The sequence below is a fragment of the Silurus aristotelis genome (genome assembly GCF_946808225.1).
Source record: "Silurus aristotelis genome assembly, chromosome: 27".
NCBI lineage: Eukaryota > Metazoa > Chordata > Actinopteri > Siluriformes > Siluridae > Silurus > Silurus aristotelis.
Genome location: NC_139600.1, coordinates 2,793,813 through 2,813,659, shown reverse-complemented (window position 1 = coordinate 2,813,659; position 19,847 = coordinate 2,793,813). Strand labels below are relative to the sequence as shown.

The window sequence follows — 19,847 nt, the reverse complement described above, 5'->3', positions numbered from 1 at the left end:
AATGCAATGCACGTTTCTATTATATTGATTAAATCGTCAATCAATTGCGTAAATTAAATTCAATAAATACAATTAAATAAACGGAACTTTAGTTTACATTCGTTAGACCCCATTTGGGTAATACAGATGTGTATGTAAGTGTGTGTTTCTACATTTAATATTACATTTCCAAAAGATATGATTTTAAGTGGTGTTCTTATTTCAGACTTGATCGTACTTTTCAGCAACAAATATTTTGATTTTCCTTTTTAAATATTTTTATTAATTTTAATAAAAGTTTTTTTTTTTTTTTTTTGCATAAATGCCATTTAATTTGTATCATTTTGTTCAATACAAATTTGGTACATACATAAATACTAGGGGTGTAACGTACAACGTATTCCTACCGAGATTTTTCCTTTTTACGTGAAACATCAGAGTTAAAATCTGGGTTTGTTTTAAATTTCTTTAGCCTCCGCCTCACACTCAGAGTGCTTTATTCTTCTTCTTCTTCTTATTCTTATTATTATTAAACTCATATACAACAATGCCGGGGATATAAAAAAGAAACTAAAGTTAGCGCAGTGTCACCGTGGCCACTCGCTTGATTTGTTTTGCATATCGCTAGAACTACGGCTTAACGCTATGGATTCTTTAGCATTTTATTTACAGCTTCAAGATTTTTCTTAAAAGGAGAAAATCCTGATAATTCCACATATCGAAGAAGTGAATAAAAAGGATGAAAAGAATGAAGTATGCTGAAATAAGTACAGAGTAACAGTTAAGTTGATCATATCTTCAGAAACTAAAATGTAAAACACATACACACACACTTCTGTATTAACCAAATGGTGTCTAACAAAGGTAACTTATTTCAGTGAATTTTCCCATTTATTTTATGTCATTGAATCAATTTAATTTGTGCCAATGTGATAAAAACAATAATTGCATTCATTTGATTTATTCTATTTTATTTTTGTAAAATATTATAAGATATATTATTTAACCAAGCAGAAGAAAAATAGTTTTAAAAATGAAAACTGTTGATCACTAATGTTAATAATAATAAACTGCGTTAATAAAAAAAACGACGAGCAATTTTATGTTTTGCATTTCTTCTCCCCACTAAACTGTACCGAAATTTAACCGAACCGTGATTTAAAAACCGAGGTACGTACCGAACCCTGAATTTTGTGTACCGTTACATCCCTAATATATACAGTATATTATATTCATTCACTCCTCATCAGCTTCCCTATTCACCAGCCATCAACCTGCTCGAATCCCAAATACTCCTGTAGGGCACTTTGTAGGGCGTGGACTCTTACTCATTCTACTCTAAGAATAGGGCGCCTATCGAGGGAACGCGTCTGTATTTGTAAACGCCCACTAATGGGCTGGAGGGCTAGTCAGGTTTTGCTAGCAACAGTTCTCCGGATAGGTTTTCGAGCTGTTCTAGATGTAGAAAGAATGAGAAAATTCGAGGTGGTAAATGTTAATTCAGTGTACGGAGAGGTTTAGGAGGATGTCGGGATCTTTTTCAGGAGGATGTCATTGATTTAAAAATCTTTAAAACCGTATATATGATATATATTTTCACCGTTAGCTAGCGAGCTGTGCTTAGCAAATGAACCGGTTAGTCTTCTGTCCTGATTAAATCATCTTCTCTTTTTAAAAACAAAACAAGGAATAATTACCTTTATTTTTATTTTCTGAGTAAAAATGGGTTGTTAAGTGTTTATTCTGGTCAAATATAGACACTTTTAGGCGAGTACTGCGAGGCAGCTTCGATTTTTTTGCCATAGCAGGAAGATATACAGGATATAATATATATTAATAATAGGCATTAATTATTATTAGTGTAGATCATTTTATGTTTATTTTATATATTTTTGCATCATCATCATCATCATCATCATCATCATCATCATCATGGCTGCTGAACTTCAAGCCAAATACTCCAAACTGGCTCAAGAGTACTCAAAGGTAAAAAAAAAAAAAATTATATATATATATATAAATAATAATAATTAATAATAATGATTATATATTTTTTAAAAGGTCCTTACACATTCTTCACTTTTTAAAAACTATTCACATTTTTTTACAATTTTTCAAAATATAAAGTTTAAAATGTCAAATCATATTTAATAAAAAAAAGAAGAAAAAGTCATTGCTTTAAAAAATGTTACTGCCTGATTTCTGTGTTTATATACTGAGCTGATGGATTGAGACCAAAACCGATAATATTCATAAAAATATTATTTCTATATATTCTTTATACATTTATAATGATTAAAATATCTTTTTTTATTATTATTATTTTTTTTCTCCTCCAAAGAAATTACCCTTAAAACTTTCTTCAGTCATAATATGCAATCGAAGGGATCAGGCACCCAAAATCTATTATTATTATTATTATTATTATTATTATTATTATTATTATTGTTATTATTATTATTGTTATTATAAATTTTATTGTAATTTATTATATTAATAAATATAATTGTTAAATATATAACATATATATTAAAATATATGACATTATTTTTGTTAATATATATTGTGTATTTTGGTTTTTTTTTGTATGTATGTTTTTTAATATTCAGACTATTCAAATTAACTTTTTTAAACAATTCACCTTTTTTATGATTTTAAAAAATATATATTTTATTTCTTAAATAAATCCAATATACACAAATTGGATAAATAACTGGATGTGGAAAACATTAGTTTGTGGATTTATTTTTTTTAAGTAAAAAAAACAAACAAAACACATTAGTTTTTTAAAATAATTATAATTTTTTAAAATAAAAATTAATAAATTCTAAAAAACGTTGATTAAAGGGTTTTAAAGTAAAATCTAATTTTTAGAATGTATTTATTTATTTTTTTTTATTTTTTAATTATTCAAAAATTTCGACTTTCTTGAATGGAAACCGACTCCGACTGCATGTTCAATTATTCACCTTCTAAAAATTTTTATCGAGATCACAAAAATGTCTTTCGAGCTGGAAAATGTTCTGACTGAGGATTGAAGATGTTGATGTTTTTTTCCAGGTTTTTCTCCTGTTTTGAGTTAAAGATTACGAGTATCGTTGGGCTTTTGTCTGAAGTGTCGTCTGTGTCCTGCGGAGGTTAATGGATAAACCCGAGCTGTTTGTCATGTGGCAGAAATGCTTAGTCTGCAGATTTCCTTCATAGTGCTGCTGCTGCTACTGGTGGTTGTTGTTGCGCTGGCAGATTTCTGCTTCCTTCCTGTACGCTGCGGCTTCACAGGATTCCTCATCATCAGATATTAATCTGTCGACTTTTCTTTCTGTCTTTCTCTTTTTTCTCAACACAGCTCAGAGCTCAGAATCAGGTCCTGAAGAAGGCCGTGGTGGACGAACAAGCCAACGCGATCTCCTTGAAGGTATTGAGGTGGAAAGAGTTAACGATCGCGCTCCTTGTGTCCTACATATCAGTGCATTAAACAGAAAAATGATTCAGAAAGTTAAACAGTGACACGCCGGAAGTCAGAACGCGATCGTTCCTGGAGATCTGAACGTTTACAAGCGTCGTAAAATTGTCAGGACGTGACTGTGTTCTCCATGTTCTCGCTCAGAAATACATAGAAACGGATAGAAATGAGATTTTACGCGTGCGGCGTTTTGGAGGACGTCCTTATCTTAAAGCGTTCAGGGTTAAGGATTTTACTCAAAGCACTGGTGGTGCTGGAAATCTCAACCTTCTGATCAGAAGGCCACCATCTTAACCACCGACCTACCACTTCCCTTCCAAACGCTCTTATACCCTCAATTTCCAAGCTCGCATCTTATTTGCCCTGAATTGAATGCCCCGCCGTCTCTTCGTACCAGGGTCAAAAAGGGAACGTTTTAAGTTTCTTCGTGTGAATTGGAATCGTTTATGGTGAGGAATTCAGTGAGGATCGGACACAATAGAGTAGAGTTGAATCGATGCATTTATTGGTCACATGCACAGTGAAATTAGGAAGCTGGGGTCAAAGTGCATGATCAGCAATGATACAGTGCTCTTGGAGGGTTAAGGGCCTTGCTCAAGGGCCCCAGAGTGGCAGTCTGGCCATACCGGGGCTTGAACACTTCAGCTCTCGTGAGTCTTCTCTCTCCTCATTGGAAGATGCTGTATGATAGGGGAAAAAAAAAATAAAAAATGTCAATTTGCTAATTTGCATACCGAATACGATTGGCCGTTAGGTTTTTATGCGGTGTAATGTAGAGGAATACGTCATGGAGCGCAGTATATTTCCTTCTCGGTTGTTTGGTTGCAGGACGAGGTGAAGCAGCGTGAACAGAGCCTGCGTAAAGCCGAGCAGGAGATGGACAGCCTGACCTTCAGGAACCAGCAGCTGGCCAAAAGAGTGGAGCTGCTGCAGGAGGAGCTGCAGGTCAGCGAGGCCAAGAGTAAAAAGGGCAAGGTACGCCACATGCAGTAAAGAACGCATTTAAAAATCGACCCGAGCGAAGCGTTCGCATCTCAGAAACACGAATGCCAGAGGTCTTGTCCTTCAGCTCTTCACCGCATTCCTAATAGATTTCTAACACTCAGGAAGCAAAAACGACACGTCACTGATCTGCTAAATAAAGAAATGATAGAGTTTTTTTGTGTTTTTTTATTTTGTCTTGTTTTTTAGAACAAGGGAGATTCGCCGTCTCAGCCAACTTACCAGACGCAGAGCGTGTTCGACGAGGACCTTCAGAAGAAAATTCAGGAGAACGAAAGGCTTCACATCCAGGTTATATAATAATAATAATAATCTCATAAGTAAACTGATAGAAAGTTGATTAACATCTAACGGGTCGAGCAATGGATCATGTACACGATACGGGCAAAAGTATTCGGACACCTAATCAAAGTGTATAAAGCCGGCTCGTTGAAGATACGCTTTACATGGGTTGGAAGATGTGGAAGATCTCCTCCTTTGGGATGAATTGGAACACCGAAACAAGGCCTCCTCATCCGTACCCACATCGGTACCTGACTTCACTAACACGCCTCCTTGCGGCCGAATGAATCTCCGCAAAACTCCACGCTCCAAAATCTAGTAGAACGTCTTCACGGAAGAGCGGGGGGTATTAGAACGTTGGTTCGCACAGTGTGTATCCAGTGGTCACTACGGTGACGGAATAAACGGCTTCAAGTCGTGCAGTTTAGTGAGTGAAAGATCACAAAATCACTAGATCACTGTCGTGTTGTTGCTCTTGCAGTTCTACGAGGCGGAAAAGCTGCACCGTCAGCAACAGGCTCATCTCCGAGAGAGACTGGAGCAGCTGGAGAAAGACGCCGAGCAGCACCAGGCCGTAGTGGACGGCCTCGCCTCCAAATACATGGACACCATCGAGAAGCTACAGAGCGATAAAGCTCGCCTAGAGGTCTCGCAACCTGGATTTGTAAAGCAAAGATGGAAGCATTTTTGGGGTCTACAGTACCAGCTCTTATATCATACCTGTTTGTGTTGCAGATTAAAGTTCAAACCCTGGACAGGGAGGCGAAGGAGTGTCGGCTCAGGACCGAGGAATGGTACTGTATCCACATCTCAACCTTATCGTTCTCCATTAGAACCAATAATCCGGTTTCAGCCATGACAGCTAGTGGGATGAAGATGATACGAGTTAATGGAAATGGAGTGTATATAGGGTTGATCTGCTCGGCTGAACGAGTGTGTAGACTCCTCTGTTGAACCTGGTCAAGCTGAGAGAGGTTAGGAATAGGGCTGCAAAATTCCATCTCAAGACTCAAAACTTAACATGGGAAATAATAGGATTAAACCTGGAATTTTACAAAATAGCAGGTTAGCCAATAAACATGATGTGGAAGAGGCCACGCCCCCTACCTGCACTGTGCATTTCTCCATAACACACACATCTTTTCTTAAATCCTTCACACAAAATCTTTCAAAACTTCCCAGATGAAGTTCCCATTGAAACCCTATTAAGGAACCATGTGGCTGCTAACAGGGAACAGGTCTACACCGGTGGAGGTGGATGGTGGGACAGCAGCCTCAAAAGAACCAATCAGATACGTAGACGTAGAGTTTCAGCGCTGACTTTGGAAACATTGACACTGATTAGTAACATCATGTCACATATTTGCTCTTTATGGCTTTGAATGTGTATTTGTAGTTTCTCCCTTTTCTGTATTTGCAGCCAGCAGCAGTTGAGGAAACATCAGACAGAGCTGAGCACTCAGCTAAAACACAACAGCAGCGTGATCCAGGAGAAAGTGCCCTTCAACGACACCAGTTAGTATCAACACGCCGCCCCTTTCACTTAGAAACTGTAAATTAAATGAAGGTCGGATCGGAGGTCGTCGTAGTCATTTCATTTCAGCGTGAACGTTTGACTCAATCAAGATTGTTCTTTAATCGTGGCTTAAAAATGAAAAATAAAAAAACACTTTTTTTTCTTGCAATTCAAATTTTTTTTTTTTACATGGCAGGATCGTGCTTCCTCGTAGTAATAAATGGAATGATATAAATAATAAGTTATAAATTACAATTAATAAATATAATATGGCGCTCTCGTCAGTGATCTCCCTCTAGAGGCCGCTCTTGTAATGACATCGGTTTGGATATTTCTGAGAGCCTTCGAATCGGCGAAAAAAACTACGAACTGTCCGACCTCTGTTTAAAACGTAAAAAAAATTACATTGGTTTGTTACAAAGCTGGACTTCACATTCCGATTTTTTGGTTTCCCATTGAACTCATTTTGTACATAAAGTAAAATTCCCAAATAAAACAATTTTCACCTGAATGTTTTCTCTTTCCCCCCAAAAGAACACGGTGACTACAACAGCTTGAACGTCCCCACACACAATAGACGACATCAGGTACAGAAACATGAACGAAATTATTATTATTATTATTATTATTATTATTATTATTATTATCTTCTGGGTTTGAATTCACAAATCTGTTTGGTTGGAAGGTGCGATTTTTATTTATTTATTGATAATCTTTTCTATAACGGCTTTTTCGTCTGTAACATGAACCCCAAGCGAATATCAGCGCACTCTATCTAGTACATTATGGTTTCTATAGCAACAGGGACCTGTGTGGTCGCTAGTCGATGTACATAATCTAAGAAAAGCTTGTAGTTTTTTTCAGATGTTCCACGACATTATATTATTATAAATAATCGTCATTGAAATAACGATTCTGCTGATGTTTTTATTTGTTTTTGTTTGTTTTGCCTTGTTGTCTTTTAGCTGAAAGCTCGTGATACAGCAGGACAGGCCGTGGGCTTCGTGCAGGATCTCGTCTCTGCTCTGCTCAACTTTCACTCCTACACAGAGCAGAGGATTCACATTTATCCCCTGGACTCGTCTATCGAACCTGTTTCACCTCTCAATCAGAAGGTGTACACACACACACACACACACACACACACACACACACACACACACACACACACAATTTTGTGATTCCTTTATAATGAATGAATTTTACCCAGTTGAGAACGAGTCTGGTTCCTTCAGGGTTGTTCCTAATTGTTGTTGCTCATTAACACCAACAGCTCAACACTTTTTTTGTTTGTTTTTGTTTTACGTAGTTTTCTCAGTACCTGCACGAGAACGCCGCCTACGTTCGCCCTCTAGAGGACGCCATGTTGCAGCTGCATCAGAGCATCACAGAGGACACAGTTACAGTACTGGTCAGTATTCGTACAATCTTAATAAAGCTTACAAATGTCCATTTTTGATCTTGTCACTTCTTTTTTTTTTTTTTTTATTGCAGGTGAACAGGGAACTTAAATGTAGTTGGGGAAAAAATCGTGCTAATTTCAGTTAAATTTCCACCTGCACATTCGTCAGTCACCTGCACACAGCACACACTTACTGCAGGGCCACTGAGGCCACGCCCCCCTACATAACACACACCATTTCTTCAATCCTGCACACAACATAATGTCCAAAAAATGTCCATCTTGTCGAATGCGCACGTAACTTACAGAAATATTACATCGGTTTAGATTTAAAACTTCGATTGAATCAAAAATGTTGATTTGCATGTCAAGTAACAAAATGTACCTTTGTAAATAACAGTTTATATAAAATTCCCCAGATTTATAAATAATTCCCAGAAATTCCTGGTAAGTTTCCAACTTGGAATATTTCCAAAATTCCCCAGATGAAGTTCCCATTGAAGGTTTCTGGAATTGTACAAGACATCTTTCCACCCCTTTGCAACCCTTCAGCTGATTCACACTGACTGTTCTTGTCCCAATGCGTTTGTGTGTGAAGGAGACGGTGGGAAAACTGCAGGACTTTTCCAAGTCGTTCTCGACGTACACAAGCTTTCTGCAGAAGATCCTCCCTTATCAGCTCAAAAGGTGCCCAGATTAAATCCGGTTTATTTATATATTAAATCTGATATTTGCCCCCTTTGTTTTATCCATACACTCCTCCTGCTTTGTGTGTGTGTGTGTGTGTGTGTGTGTGTGTGTAGTTTGGAGGAAGAGTGTGATGTTCCTCTCTGCTCGGCGTCTTTGGGCTCTAAGAACCGCGAGCTGCAGAGCGACGTGAGAAAAGTGACCGCTGTGTTTGAGAAGCTGCAGAACTACATCAGACTCTTGGCCTTACCCAGTGAGTTCAGCACACGGCGTTCACTCGTCCGGTGCAGCACACGAACGCTTATTAAACAGTGCTGACGCGATGTGATCTTCACGCAGGTGTGCGTACGGACGCCATGCCTCAGAGCAGCTCCAGCGCAGTCTTCACCCAGCTTGCTGCCTGTTTACACAGCCTTTACGATGTCACAAAGGGTGAGAGCAGATCACATATTTCTTAGATGTTCTCAGACTAGTGTGATATGGTCAGTCTGCATGCTCGAAGGTTCGAGTGTTTCTGTTCGAGATTCTGATTGGCTGGATGGATGGGTTGAGTGTTGCTTGATTTTGATTGGTTGAATGGATGGTTTGAGTGTTGCTCGATTTTGATTGGCTGGGTGGATGATCAGAGTTTCTGTGGTGTCTCAAAAAAAAAAACCTAAAATTAAAAAATCTAAATTTTAGGCCTTGAAAAGTCTTAAATTCGATGTTAATTAATATTTCATTCCGATGTTTACGTAACACTCCCTCTAATGCTCATTGAAATGCTTCTGCAGCACGGCCGATCTCGCGCACCACGCAGCTGCAGATGTCCGTAAACTGTATTACACATGAGACCAACATGCAAATGCTAATCAGTTTTCTGTCATTGGCACGAATCCTCTTGGTTTGTACCACAGACATAAAAGGGATTATATTTTTCAGCTTTGGGGAAGTGCAAGTTTAGTGATACTTGGCTTGAAAAAATGTATTTAACGCCAACAGATTCATTATTAGTGTATATTAGCACAGAGACACTTAATTCCCAAAACACTCGATACTTCTTTCTTTCTCTCTCTTTCTAATATTACAAATCTCATTCCAATAGACGTAATCGTACGACTCTACTTTATCTGTGTGATTTCGAGCAGCCGTGTGTAAACGTCTTTAATCTAAAGACAGTCACAGCAGGGAAGTTGATTACTAGGTGTGTGTTACGCTTCGTTATATGTTGATTGGTTCTTTGAAGCCATGGATTTTATCCCATAATTACTTAGAAACCAATCACTGTCAATGTTTGAGTCACTCAGATGCTGTTGTATTGCACATACTCACGTTTGATAACTTTTACTCTTTCTGTTTCTAGAGCTGTCCAAGCACTACAGTCAGAAGGTCGCTTTAGAGCAGGAGCTGCCCAACATCACTCAGAAGCTGCGCACTACTAACGAGTGTTTGCTCTCCTCTCTGGCCTCTCTTACAAACACCACACACAAGGTGAGCCAGCAGGGGGCGCCAGATCTGCTCTGGTTTTAGGTGTGTGTGAGAGATATATATATATATAACAATATAAGTGGGATAAAGGTGCAACGGTGCGATGTTTTTAAGATGAAAGGTGGTGTACACGGTATTAAAGGTCGCCCGATTAATCGGCACCGATGGCTATCGGCAAAATCCACGTGACACTGCGCGCTGCACGGAGAGCGCCGTATTACATTTTTACATATTTATGACACGTCATATTTATTTATTCATATATTCGTATTTATTTCATTTAGTACATTTACATGATGTTTTTTCCAAAGCATCACTGCCATATCAGATTTTATATCTGCTCAGCTTTGACTTTACAATCAATTATTTGTCATTAAACCATACAGTGGCAAAATCCCCCTTGTGGTTATTCTTTGAAACAAATCACAACCTGATATTTATGTGCTCTTTTTATTATTTTGTTTTCGGCAGATTGCCACATTCTTCAGCAACAATCTGGACTTTTTCACCTCGTCGCCTGGGTACGGGCCGAGAGGCGGAAGCGGAGGCCTTAACCCGCAGCAGGCACACTGCATGCTCAGTAACAAAAAACATGCCTCCGAGTACATGCTCACACTCCGGAGGGTCAGTGAGAAGCGTTTGCTCGGCGCCTCTTGCACTTCCAAATAATAATAATAATAATATATTAATATTACTTGAAACCTTCCTTCGGCATTGTCTTTAATCCCCTCAGACGCGTCCTGAAACCGTCCCCTTCACCGAGGCACTGTGTAACCGCCGCGTCCTCACCAGCTCCACCGAGAGCAGAGAGGGACTCATGCAGCAGGTACTTTTTCTAACAGAATCTCACAAACCCGTGCAGACCTCTACACAACACGTGTCCATCTGAGACGGTTTGTACTGCAGGTGCAGCAGAGTCAGGAGAAGATCGCCCGTCTGGAGCAGGAGAAGGAGCACTGGCTGCTGGAGGCTCAGCTGGGCCGTGTGCGACTGGAGAAGGAGAATCAACGTATAGCTGAGCTGGAGGCCAGACTCTCATCGGTCCACGGAGACGCGATCCCTGCCCCCGCTCGCACCGACTCGACCTCTACTGAACCGACCGACATGGATAAAGAAGAGAAACTGGGCGTGGCCCAGAGCGAAAGTTTGGTGAGTCCTGCTTGCGAATGAAAGGAAATGCAGATTCGTGAAAATAAATTCTAATGACCTGCACATTTGATTTGTTTTCACCAGGTCGGAATGCTCACCACAACCCCGACTAATGAGAGCGTGAGTAAGAAGAGCTTCATTCCAAAATCTTATATTCTTCATAAACAAACGTTTGTGGACACCTGAGCATTAGGGCCCTTAGTCCAGCATCGGGGACCTTAGTCAGGTCTGGAACAGGTTTGGATCTCCAAGTTCAAGCAAATCTAATGTTTAGTACTAATGAATCCAAGGATGTCCTGTTGAACTGTGCTCCTCCCGCCAACATATGTGGTTCTTCACCAAACTGTAACCACAAAGGTTGGAAAAGTTGGGTGTCCCAATACTTTTGACCAAGGCGTGCAGGTTTTTTTCTTTCTAATTAATACTGAACAACTAAAATTGTATCAAATAATGATAGAGCTTCTTTTCTTCTTGTTATTTTGATAATGATGCAGACCATCACACTATTATTTATTATTATTCCATGATTAGCACTGAATTGAACGTCGACCTTCTCCTTCTTCTTCTTCTTCTTCTTCTTCCTCTGCTGTTAGAAATGTACCAAATCTCTGAGCATGTTCCAGGCTAAAATTGATCAAATATAAGATCAAGGCATATTGAACAAAAAGCTTCTTGTGTGTGTGTGTGTGTTACAGATTGGAGATGAAGAATCTCGGGAACACCTGATCAAAACCCACTACATGGCGCGAGTGGCTGATCTCACCATGCAGCTGCAGATGTCCGACAGCAAGGCCGTGCACTTTCACGCAGAGGTGAGTGACGTTTTTTTAACATAAAAATCGACGCTAATAGCCGTTACAATGATTTTGTGCCTTATCTCATATCGCCATGTACCCATTCGCCCTCTAGTGCCGAGCGCTGGCAAAACGTCTCACCATCGCCGAGAAATCTCGCGAGACTCTCACAGAGCGGATGAAGCAGGCCAATCAGAACATCACGTCCCTGCAGGTACAGCGAACGTTTTCAACCAATGAATTTAAACCTGATGGAATTGTCGACCTCCAGGTTTTATTATTAAAACACACACACAATTCCATGTTTTTTTTTTTGTTGTACAGGACGAACTGAGCACAACCAAGAGGAGCTACGAGGACCAGCTGAGTATGATGAGCGATCATCTCTGCAGCATGAACGAAACCCTGAGCAAACAGCGCGAGGAGATCGACACACTCAAGCTGGGGAACAAGGTCAGCATTTTAACAGCCACATTTTAGCGCCCGAAAATGGAGCTTTCACAAAGTCCTTGATGATGATTGATGTTTACTATAATATGGCCAAAAGTATCGGGACACCCGCTGTTTCCAGCCTCGCACGGGTCTTCACCAAAACCGTTACCCCAACCTCATACAGGACGTGTTTGGATGCTGCGTGGAATTGAACTAGGAGACCCAAAATCCAGCATGAGCGCACAAGTGACAGCTCCACGAAGATCTGCTTTCCAGATCATCATTTCCTCCAACCCTTTTCAAATTGGAACGTACCCCAGGCCTCCTCACCTCACCTACAGTACCTGACTTTACTGCCCTGCTGAAGGAGCTACAGATCTCCACAAAATGTAGTGGAACTTCGTCTCCATCTCGGGATTCACTTACCGATCTCGGGTGTCCACAAACTTTTGGCCAATGTTGTTGTTTTTTGTGCATTATTTATTTAGCAAATGTGGCTAAATGCTTATTTGTTTTGTTTTGTTTTTTAGGGAAATTCCAAGAAGAACAAGGGCCGGTAGTTTGGTTCAGAGTTGTGTGAGAGAAGGAGGATGAGCTGGGACCAGGCGGATTTCTCTTCTCACACACACACACACACACACACACACACACACACACACACACACACACAACTGACCAAACACGACTCGTCTTTATTCGTTCGTCGTTTGTTTGACTTTTCACAACAGTCGTATGAGCGAAACATTTCTGATGTACAGATGTTACAAATCTGACTAACACACTTCCTGACATTTCACTTGACTGCTTGTTTACTACATTTATAACATCCAGTAAAACATTTTCTCACTTCCTGTTTGATTCGTTTCCATAGGAACGGAGGATGTTAAAAGCCGCACATGAAATCCGCTAGTATCGTTAACAGTGTTTGTTTGTTTTGTTTGTTTTTTCAGTGAAGGAACCATGCAATCGGTCATTTAATATATATATATATATATTTATGGACTCCTTCGTTCTCTCTAAAGTCACGTTTCTTGTTTCTTCTTGGTCTCAGAGATGACGTTTCACCCGTACAGCCGATGTTAGATGTTGCTCAGAGTTGCCAGATCTTTTTTTTTTACATTTTCTTTTTTTAATTCGGATATTGTACACGCACCGATTTCTCTCGACGTTCGCCGCCGCATCCCCAGGAGCACGTGTACCCGGAATATCTGATCTGACGAGTCTTTCCGTATTTGGGTTCGGCTCGTAGCTGTCTGGAAAATATCGTGTAAAATCTATTATGCAACACACACACACACACACACACACACACACACATATATATCTGTACCCCTGTATTAAATATATATTAATCCAGTACAGGAGTCGAGTCCGCACCTCAGTAGTACTTCAGCATGTAGCCAGAGATTATAAAAGGGTGATGTGAGATTCACTGATCCGCTGTGAATGATCTAATATGCACTGGGCGAAATGGAAAACAAAACAATGTGAATATTTGTTTTTATCGTGTCTTCTTTTGTTTCAGATTAAATTTTTTTTCCTGTCACCAAATTTTTATTGGACTCTGATCCATCGTTGAAGTGTGTAAGATTTATGTAGAGATACATATGCATTGAGAAAAAAAACAAAACAAAACCAGGCGTAATTGTCCCTCGGTTGTAAAAATGACCCGTGACGTCCGCGTAACAAATCCGCAACAATAAAGCGTGTGTTGGAATCCTGTGATCTCTTCATGTTTTCTTCATACGCCATTCTAACATTACGATCATCTCTCCATCATGCCACCGGTTAGTGGGTGGTGATATTCACTAGGCGGCGTGTGAACATTTTCTCCTCCAGGTTGACGTGTTCAAAGCAGGAAAAATGGATGAGCGAAAGGATTTGACAAATAGCGATGTCTAGACACGATGTCACCTCATGAAGATCGTGGACCTCTTAAAGAAGTAGACTCCGATTGCTGGATTCCTCCTCATGTGGAGTTTGAGCGTTTAAAGGCTCTGGCATGGAGAAGCTGATGTTGGATCTGTGATGATCTCTGGTTTTATGAGTTGCTCAGTAGCTCGTGGTTCCATACAAACATCTGACTGTAGAAAGATCATCACTCATAATCACACACTCCGGTGCTCATGTTAGCTCTCCAGTGTTCTGGATTGTTTAAAGACTATAATCACACTCTTTATCACCCAAATGAGGATGAGGTTCCGCTTTTAAGTCTTCTCCTTCCTGCTCATCAGGGATAAACACATCGTTTACCTTAACTCTTAAATTCTGTAAAGCTGCTTTGAGACGATGCCTGTTGAGAAAAGTGCTAAAGAAATAGGAGACATCGAGATCTTTAGACTTCTTTTCAGTTCCCTTCAATACTGCACAAACTGAGCTCCATGAAGACGTTTCTTTGGGTTCTGGTTGGAGTGGAGGAATGTGTATGGCCTGCACAAAGCCACATCCTCCTCCAACCTCTTTGAACACTTCGAACTTGAACTTGAACATCTAGTGAATCCCTCAAACCCAGCACCTGACCTCAGGAATGATCACCAATGACCCAAAGGCTACTGGAAAGCCTTCTCAGAAGAGGGGAGGAACCAGGGATGAAATGAGCAAATGATCTGTTCTTAACCAAGGTTTAGAAGAGGAAGCTCTGTGGATCAAGATGTTTTTGTGTTTAAAATCCACCGTTGATGGGCTTCAAGGACTTAAAAAAAGAATAATTTCAGGTTGAAGAGAAACAAGTATATATAATTAACAAGATGGAACTTGGTACCCATGAATAGAAAATAAAACCCCAACGTTTTGAGATCATTTTATTTCTCCACTGAAAGCATGATTGGAGCTTTAGCATTGCCACGTGTTTGCCTCGCGCATGCGCATTCGAAGCGCCCGAATTTCCGGAAGTAATGTGTTAAAAAGAACAAGGGAGGCCATTGGTTTATTTTTGTGCGAATCTGAAACAGAAATGGGGTCTGCAGAACTACGAGGGGAATTAGAAAATCTCCTAAAAAGTCTGAATATTAACTTTGTGTCTGTGGATCATCCGGAGGTAATAATATCTTTATCCTGCTAAAAAAAAAATATTTACATGCTGTTTCTAGGACATGCACATAAAAATCTTCATTATTGCGAATAATTTCTGTTGGTTGTAAATTAACTTTGTTTTAATATATATATATTATAAGCTTTTAGTTTGTGGTAGGAACCAGTTTTGGAACTGGCCTTGCTGCTGTTCCGCCGCTGACCGCTAGAGGGAGACAAATAACCAAATCCTGATAGAGAAGTTTGACATATTTAACCAAAATTCTATAAAGTGTATGTTTCACAGATCATCTATAAACCCAAACCCACCCGTTTCTCTCTTGTGCCCCAAAAAACAACTCGGAAGCTTTGGTTTCTGTACTGTGATATCTTGCATCAAGATGTTTGCAGCAGATCCTTCAATTCATGAGATGGGACCTAAATGGATCAGACGAGCTCGTCCAGGAGATCCCACAGATGCTCGATTGGGTTGTATGTGTCAAAATAACATCCACAGGAATGCCAGGACCCAAGCAGAACATCACCCAGCCCATCCTCCGGATCGCCTTCCTTCCATAACGCATTCTGGGACCATCTCTTCCCTGGACATCGCTATGTGATTTATCAGACCACGGGACAGCACTGGCACGGTGGATATTCTAATCTGCCCCACCAAATTAATTTAGAATCTGTCTTCGCTTTATCGAGCATAATTACTTTAAATTGAATTGAATTGATTGAGTCACACTTGTTCCACTAGAGGGCAGAATAGAGCAATACATTCATAGGGCATTAATGCAGCTACTGTAACAATAATGGGAGCTGCTTGTGCTCTCCCAACCCCCCCCGGTCTCCACTCATAACCTTCATGCCATCCTGCACCTTAGTTATTGGGTGTAAATCCTGGACCAGCTTCTACTCGGTGGATAAGATGTTGGACTTCAGATCAGAAGTTTGAGGGTTCAAATCACAGCGCCATCAAGTTGCCAGTTCTGGGCTTGTGATCAAGGCCATTACTCCCCTAATTGTAAGTCACATTAGATAAGGATGTCTGCCAAATAATATAAATGTTAATATTTTGGACCCCCTGCCAGGGATTTGATCCAGGAACCTTTCAACCCACAGGAACGCTCAACGAATACTCAGGAAACGTTTAGTGAAAGAATATGAACTGTTGTTTTCTTTCACCTCCTAATGATGTTTCATGTTCATCCCATCCCTGTAGATCGTAGATCCTGCAGCTTAGTTGAGAGAACTTTAACTTGACAACAAAAACTTGTTTCTTATGGCAAATTCGTAGACATTGTGGATCGATCAATTAAATCGAATACCCTTTTATTTGTAGAGTACTTTCCACAATGGACATTATTAGAAGTTGTATAAAACCCGTTGTGCCTATAAGTTTGTTCCTTATAATTGTAAGTTGATCCCTAATGAGCGAGCCAGTGGCGACCGAACTCGCGAAATATTTCGACTTTATTCGTTTAACACAATTCCGGATCGTGTGTCTTTCTCCCCACCAGGTTTTCACTGTGGAGGAAATGATGCCTCACGTGCAGCACCTCAATGGAGCGGTGACGAAAAATCTCTTCCTAAAGGACAAGAAGAAGAAAAGCCTGTGGCTGGTCTCGGCGCGTCACGACCGCCAGGTCAACCTGAACGACCTGGCTAAGAAGCTCGGGGTGGGCAGCGGTAACCTGCGCTTCGCCGATGAGGCGGCCATGTTGGACAAGCTCAAGGTGGGTCAGGGCTGCGCCACGGCTCTCGCGCTCTTCTGCGACAAGGACGGGAGCGTCAGGTTCGTCCTGGACAGCGATTTAGTCGACGGTGGCCATGAGAGAGTTTACTTTCACCCGATGACCAACGCCGCCACTTTAGGGCTGAAACCGGGCGATTTCCTGAGGTTCCTGAAGGAGACGGGGCACGAGCCCATCCTGCACAGCTTCGATTAAATCACCTCCAAGGTTTAGAATTGACGATTTTAGTGCATTGAGACATCAATAAAAAAAAGTAAAAAACCCAAGTCTTCACACTTATTTCTGGAGCAGTGGTTTGTGGGGACATTATTAAAAATACTGTTACTGTTGTACTCTTTGTAATAGTACATCCTTAAATGGCGATTAATTTATTTATTTTTAGAGTTGAGGCTGCAAAAATGTGAGCACTGATTCAGTGTTGAAACATTTTCCATCGGTGTGAATTTTGCTCCTGTATTTGTTGGTAGCTTAGTGGTTAAGGCATTGGACTGTAGATCCAAAGGTCATGAGTTCAAATCCCAGCCACAATAAGCTGGACCTCTGAATAGGAGCGTATGCCATAAATGCCACAAATTTATATGCGAGTCATTATAATGGCAGCATTTGAGAGCCCATAACTTGCGGGCGCCAAAACTAAAAAGCGCCAGCAATTTACGGCGTCTCGGCTGAAATGATTATTCGTGATTGTGACACGGTGCCACGACATGAAAGGATTTGTGCAGTCGCAAATGCGCAAATAAAATAATCCTGAACGTCGACCTGTCAATCAAATGATGTGGGCGGTATTTTTGGGTACAATAAAAACCGGTTCAGTTTGAAGCGAAGGCAGGTTCTCTCGTTAGAAGTGGTGGTCCATAAGAGTCAGCATATGGTCTTTCCCCCTGGTCAAAACTGTATCACCGACATGCGTTTTAATATATTTTTATCCATAAATATTTATTAAATTATTCCCATTAATCTGTTCTCGTCATTTCATAGGGTTTCTCTCGCCACAGAGTAAAAGTTGGAATTTCTATCGAATCAGTTTTCAGTGCCTGAGAAGGAACTGATTTGGAAGCAGATACACTTAAAACAAAATAACAAAAAAAAAAAAAGCTAAAATTTACAAGACAAGTTTTTTTTTATTTCTACTTTTCCTGTAGAATTTGCATAAAAATCAATTATTTTCAAATTCCCAGGTAAACCGTAATGCACAGAAAAAGTGCACGGAAAATCCGGGGTCAGTTTTATGAGCTTAATCTCGACGCTTCTCCTGGAGATGATGTTTGCGGGTGGTGATGTTTACCTGGATTTGGTAGACTCCCTAAATCCAATCATAAGTCAATCATAAATAGCTCTGGATTTAGGGAGTCTACCAAATGCTGTGAATGGTGGATTGATTCAGGTAGGACGCCAGTAAAGGAGTCTAATACGTGGTTCATCGCTGGGGAAGAAAAGTAAAAAAACACGTAAAAAGAAAAGAACTGGCAGAGGAGAGAGGGCAGAGCTAAACGAATGGCGTGGAACCAAAAATAATGAAACTGAATGATGAATACGGAAGAGTTAAGGGAATTAAATAAAATGATTATTAAGGAGGACATGGTTCAACCTTCATCCTCGCTGTTTCATAACTCGTACGATTCGGGGGAGCGAGTTAGGGGTGGGATTTGGAAGGCGAACAGATTGGGAGGAAATCGTGATGGTTTCAGCAGCAGGAAAAGAAATGAGAGAAAGAGTAAAGTCTGCACAGAGTGATAAAGTAACTCAGAACGCCGACAACACGATAAAGGCGTGGGTCTGCCCAGGAATATGCTCAAACTCTTGCCAAGATCCAGTGTTTGATGATCATCTACACCCCATGATGAGACGCTTGCCAAACCAGTTGGATATAAATAATCCTGGCAATCCGATGGTGTTAAAGGTCAGTCTGATGCCCTCGGCAAAACAAGTAAAGCATGCTGGAGATATTACATCGCTGGTGCAGGGGGGGGGGTTTGGAGGGGGGGGGCGCTGACTCTTAAAAAATAGGGGGCCAAGCACTGACTCTTGGGGGGGCAAGCGCTGACTCTTGGCCTTCAGGAGGGTTGGGGAAGCTCAGTGGATAATATGTGCTGATTAAAAGGTGATGGGTTCAAATCCCAGCACCACAAAATGTGGTCTTTGCTGGGTCCTTAAACAAGGCCCTTATAATCCTCAATTTTTTATTTGTATAACTGATAACCAGAAAATGGCATCTGGCAAATGTAACATGTAATGAATCCTCCTGTACGAGTGCAAATAGGAGGCTGAGAGAATTCGGTCGATGGCGATGGCGGTTTTAGCTTGAATGCGGTTCTCAGTAAATCACGCCATGACCCAACATCTCCCCCGTTGATTAGCTTCAGTTCTAAAAAGCTCCACTCTGCTTCAGCTACCGTCACTGGATCAGTAAAACATATTAGTTAATAGCAGTCCACACATCCGGACACATTTCTGAGCCCTCCATGTCATATAGAAATATTACCTGAAATGCATTAATTTAACAATTAAATGCACATCCCTGGAGCACAGAGGGTCAAAGGCCTTGCTTGAGGGCGGCAGCTTGGTGATACCGGGGTTTGAACCTGCAAAACAGCAACCCAACCACTGAGGTACCACATCCCAGTTTTCATATATCCCAGTTTGTCAGCAAGCTGGGACCAGAGCACAGGGTCAGCCATGGTATGGCACCCCAAAAGGAGATAGGGTTAAGGGCCTTGCGGAAGGGCCCAACAGTGGCAGTGCTGTGGCTTGAACCCCCAAGCTTATGATAAGGATACCAGAGCCCATTGGGGCTGTTGTAGCTTTTGCTGAAATCCCTCAGTGCCTTTGGTATTAGAGCTTCCATCTAGGCTTTTGATTTTCTATAAGTCGTTGAAAGTAGCAGCTGCTCTGAATTCAGAAGCTGATA

General features: G+C 40.7%; 2 protein-coding genes across 2 annotated transcripts; both read left to right on the top strand.

Moving 5' to 3' along the window:
- Window positions 1-1,351: 1,351 nt before the first annotated feature.
- ppp1r21 (protein phosphatase 1, regulatory subunit 21) lies at window positions 1,352-13,890 on the top strand. Its single transcript, XM_083533140.1, has 22 exons — window positions 1,352-1,965; window positions 3,326-3,394; window positions 4,271-4,417; window positions 4,634-4,735; window positions 5,208-5,372; window positions 5,462-5,520; window positions 6,147-6,241; window positions 6,777-6,829; window positions 7,208-7,357; window positions 7,552-7,653; window positions 8,243-8,331; window positions 8,448-8,584; window positions 8,671-8,763; window positions 9,674-9,801; window positions 10,270-10,422; window positions 10,532-10,624; window positions 10,705-10,947; window positions 11,032-11,067; window positions 11,643-11,759; window positions 11,857-11,955; window positions 12,066-12,194; window positions 12,704-13,890. Exons 1-22 carry the CDS (start codon window positions 1,912-1,914, stop codon window positions 12,731-12,733), a joined length of 2,343 nt encoding a protein of 780 aa, XP_083389266.1. The 5' UTR covers window positions 1,352-1,911; the 3' UTR covers window positions 12,734-13,890.
- Window positions 13,322-18,399, top strand: prorsd1 (prolyl-tRNA synthetase domain containing 1). The gene is made up of 4 exons (XM_083533141.1): window positions 13,322-14,315; window positions 14,386-15,210; window positions 16,706-17,523; window positions 18,082-18,399. Exons 2-3 carry the CDS (start codon window positions 15,034-15,036, stop codon window positions 17,132-17,134), a joined length of 606 nt encoding a protein of 201 aa, XP_083389267.1. The 5' UTR covers window positions 13,322-14,315; window positions 14,386-15,033; the 3' UTR covers window positions 17,135-17,523; window positions 18,082-18,399.
- The last annotated feature ends 1,448 nt before the right edge of the window (window positions 18,400-19,847 follow it).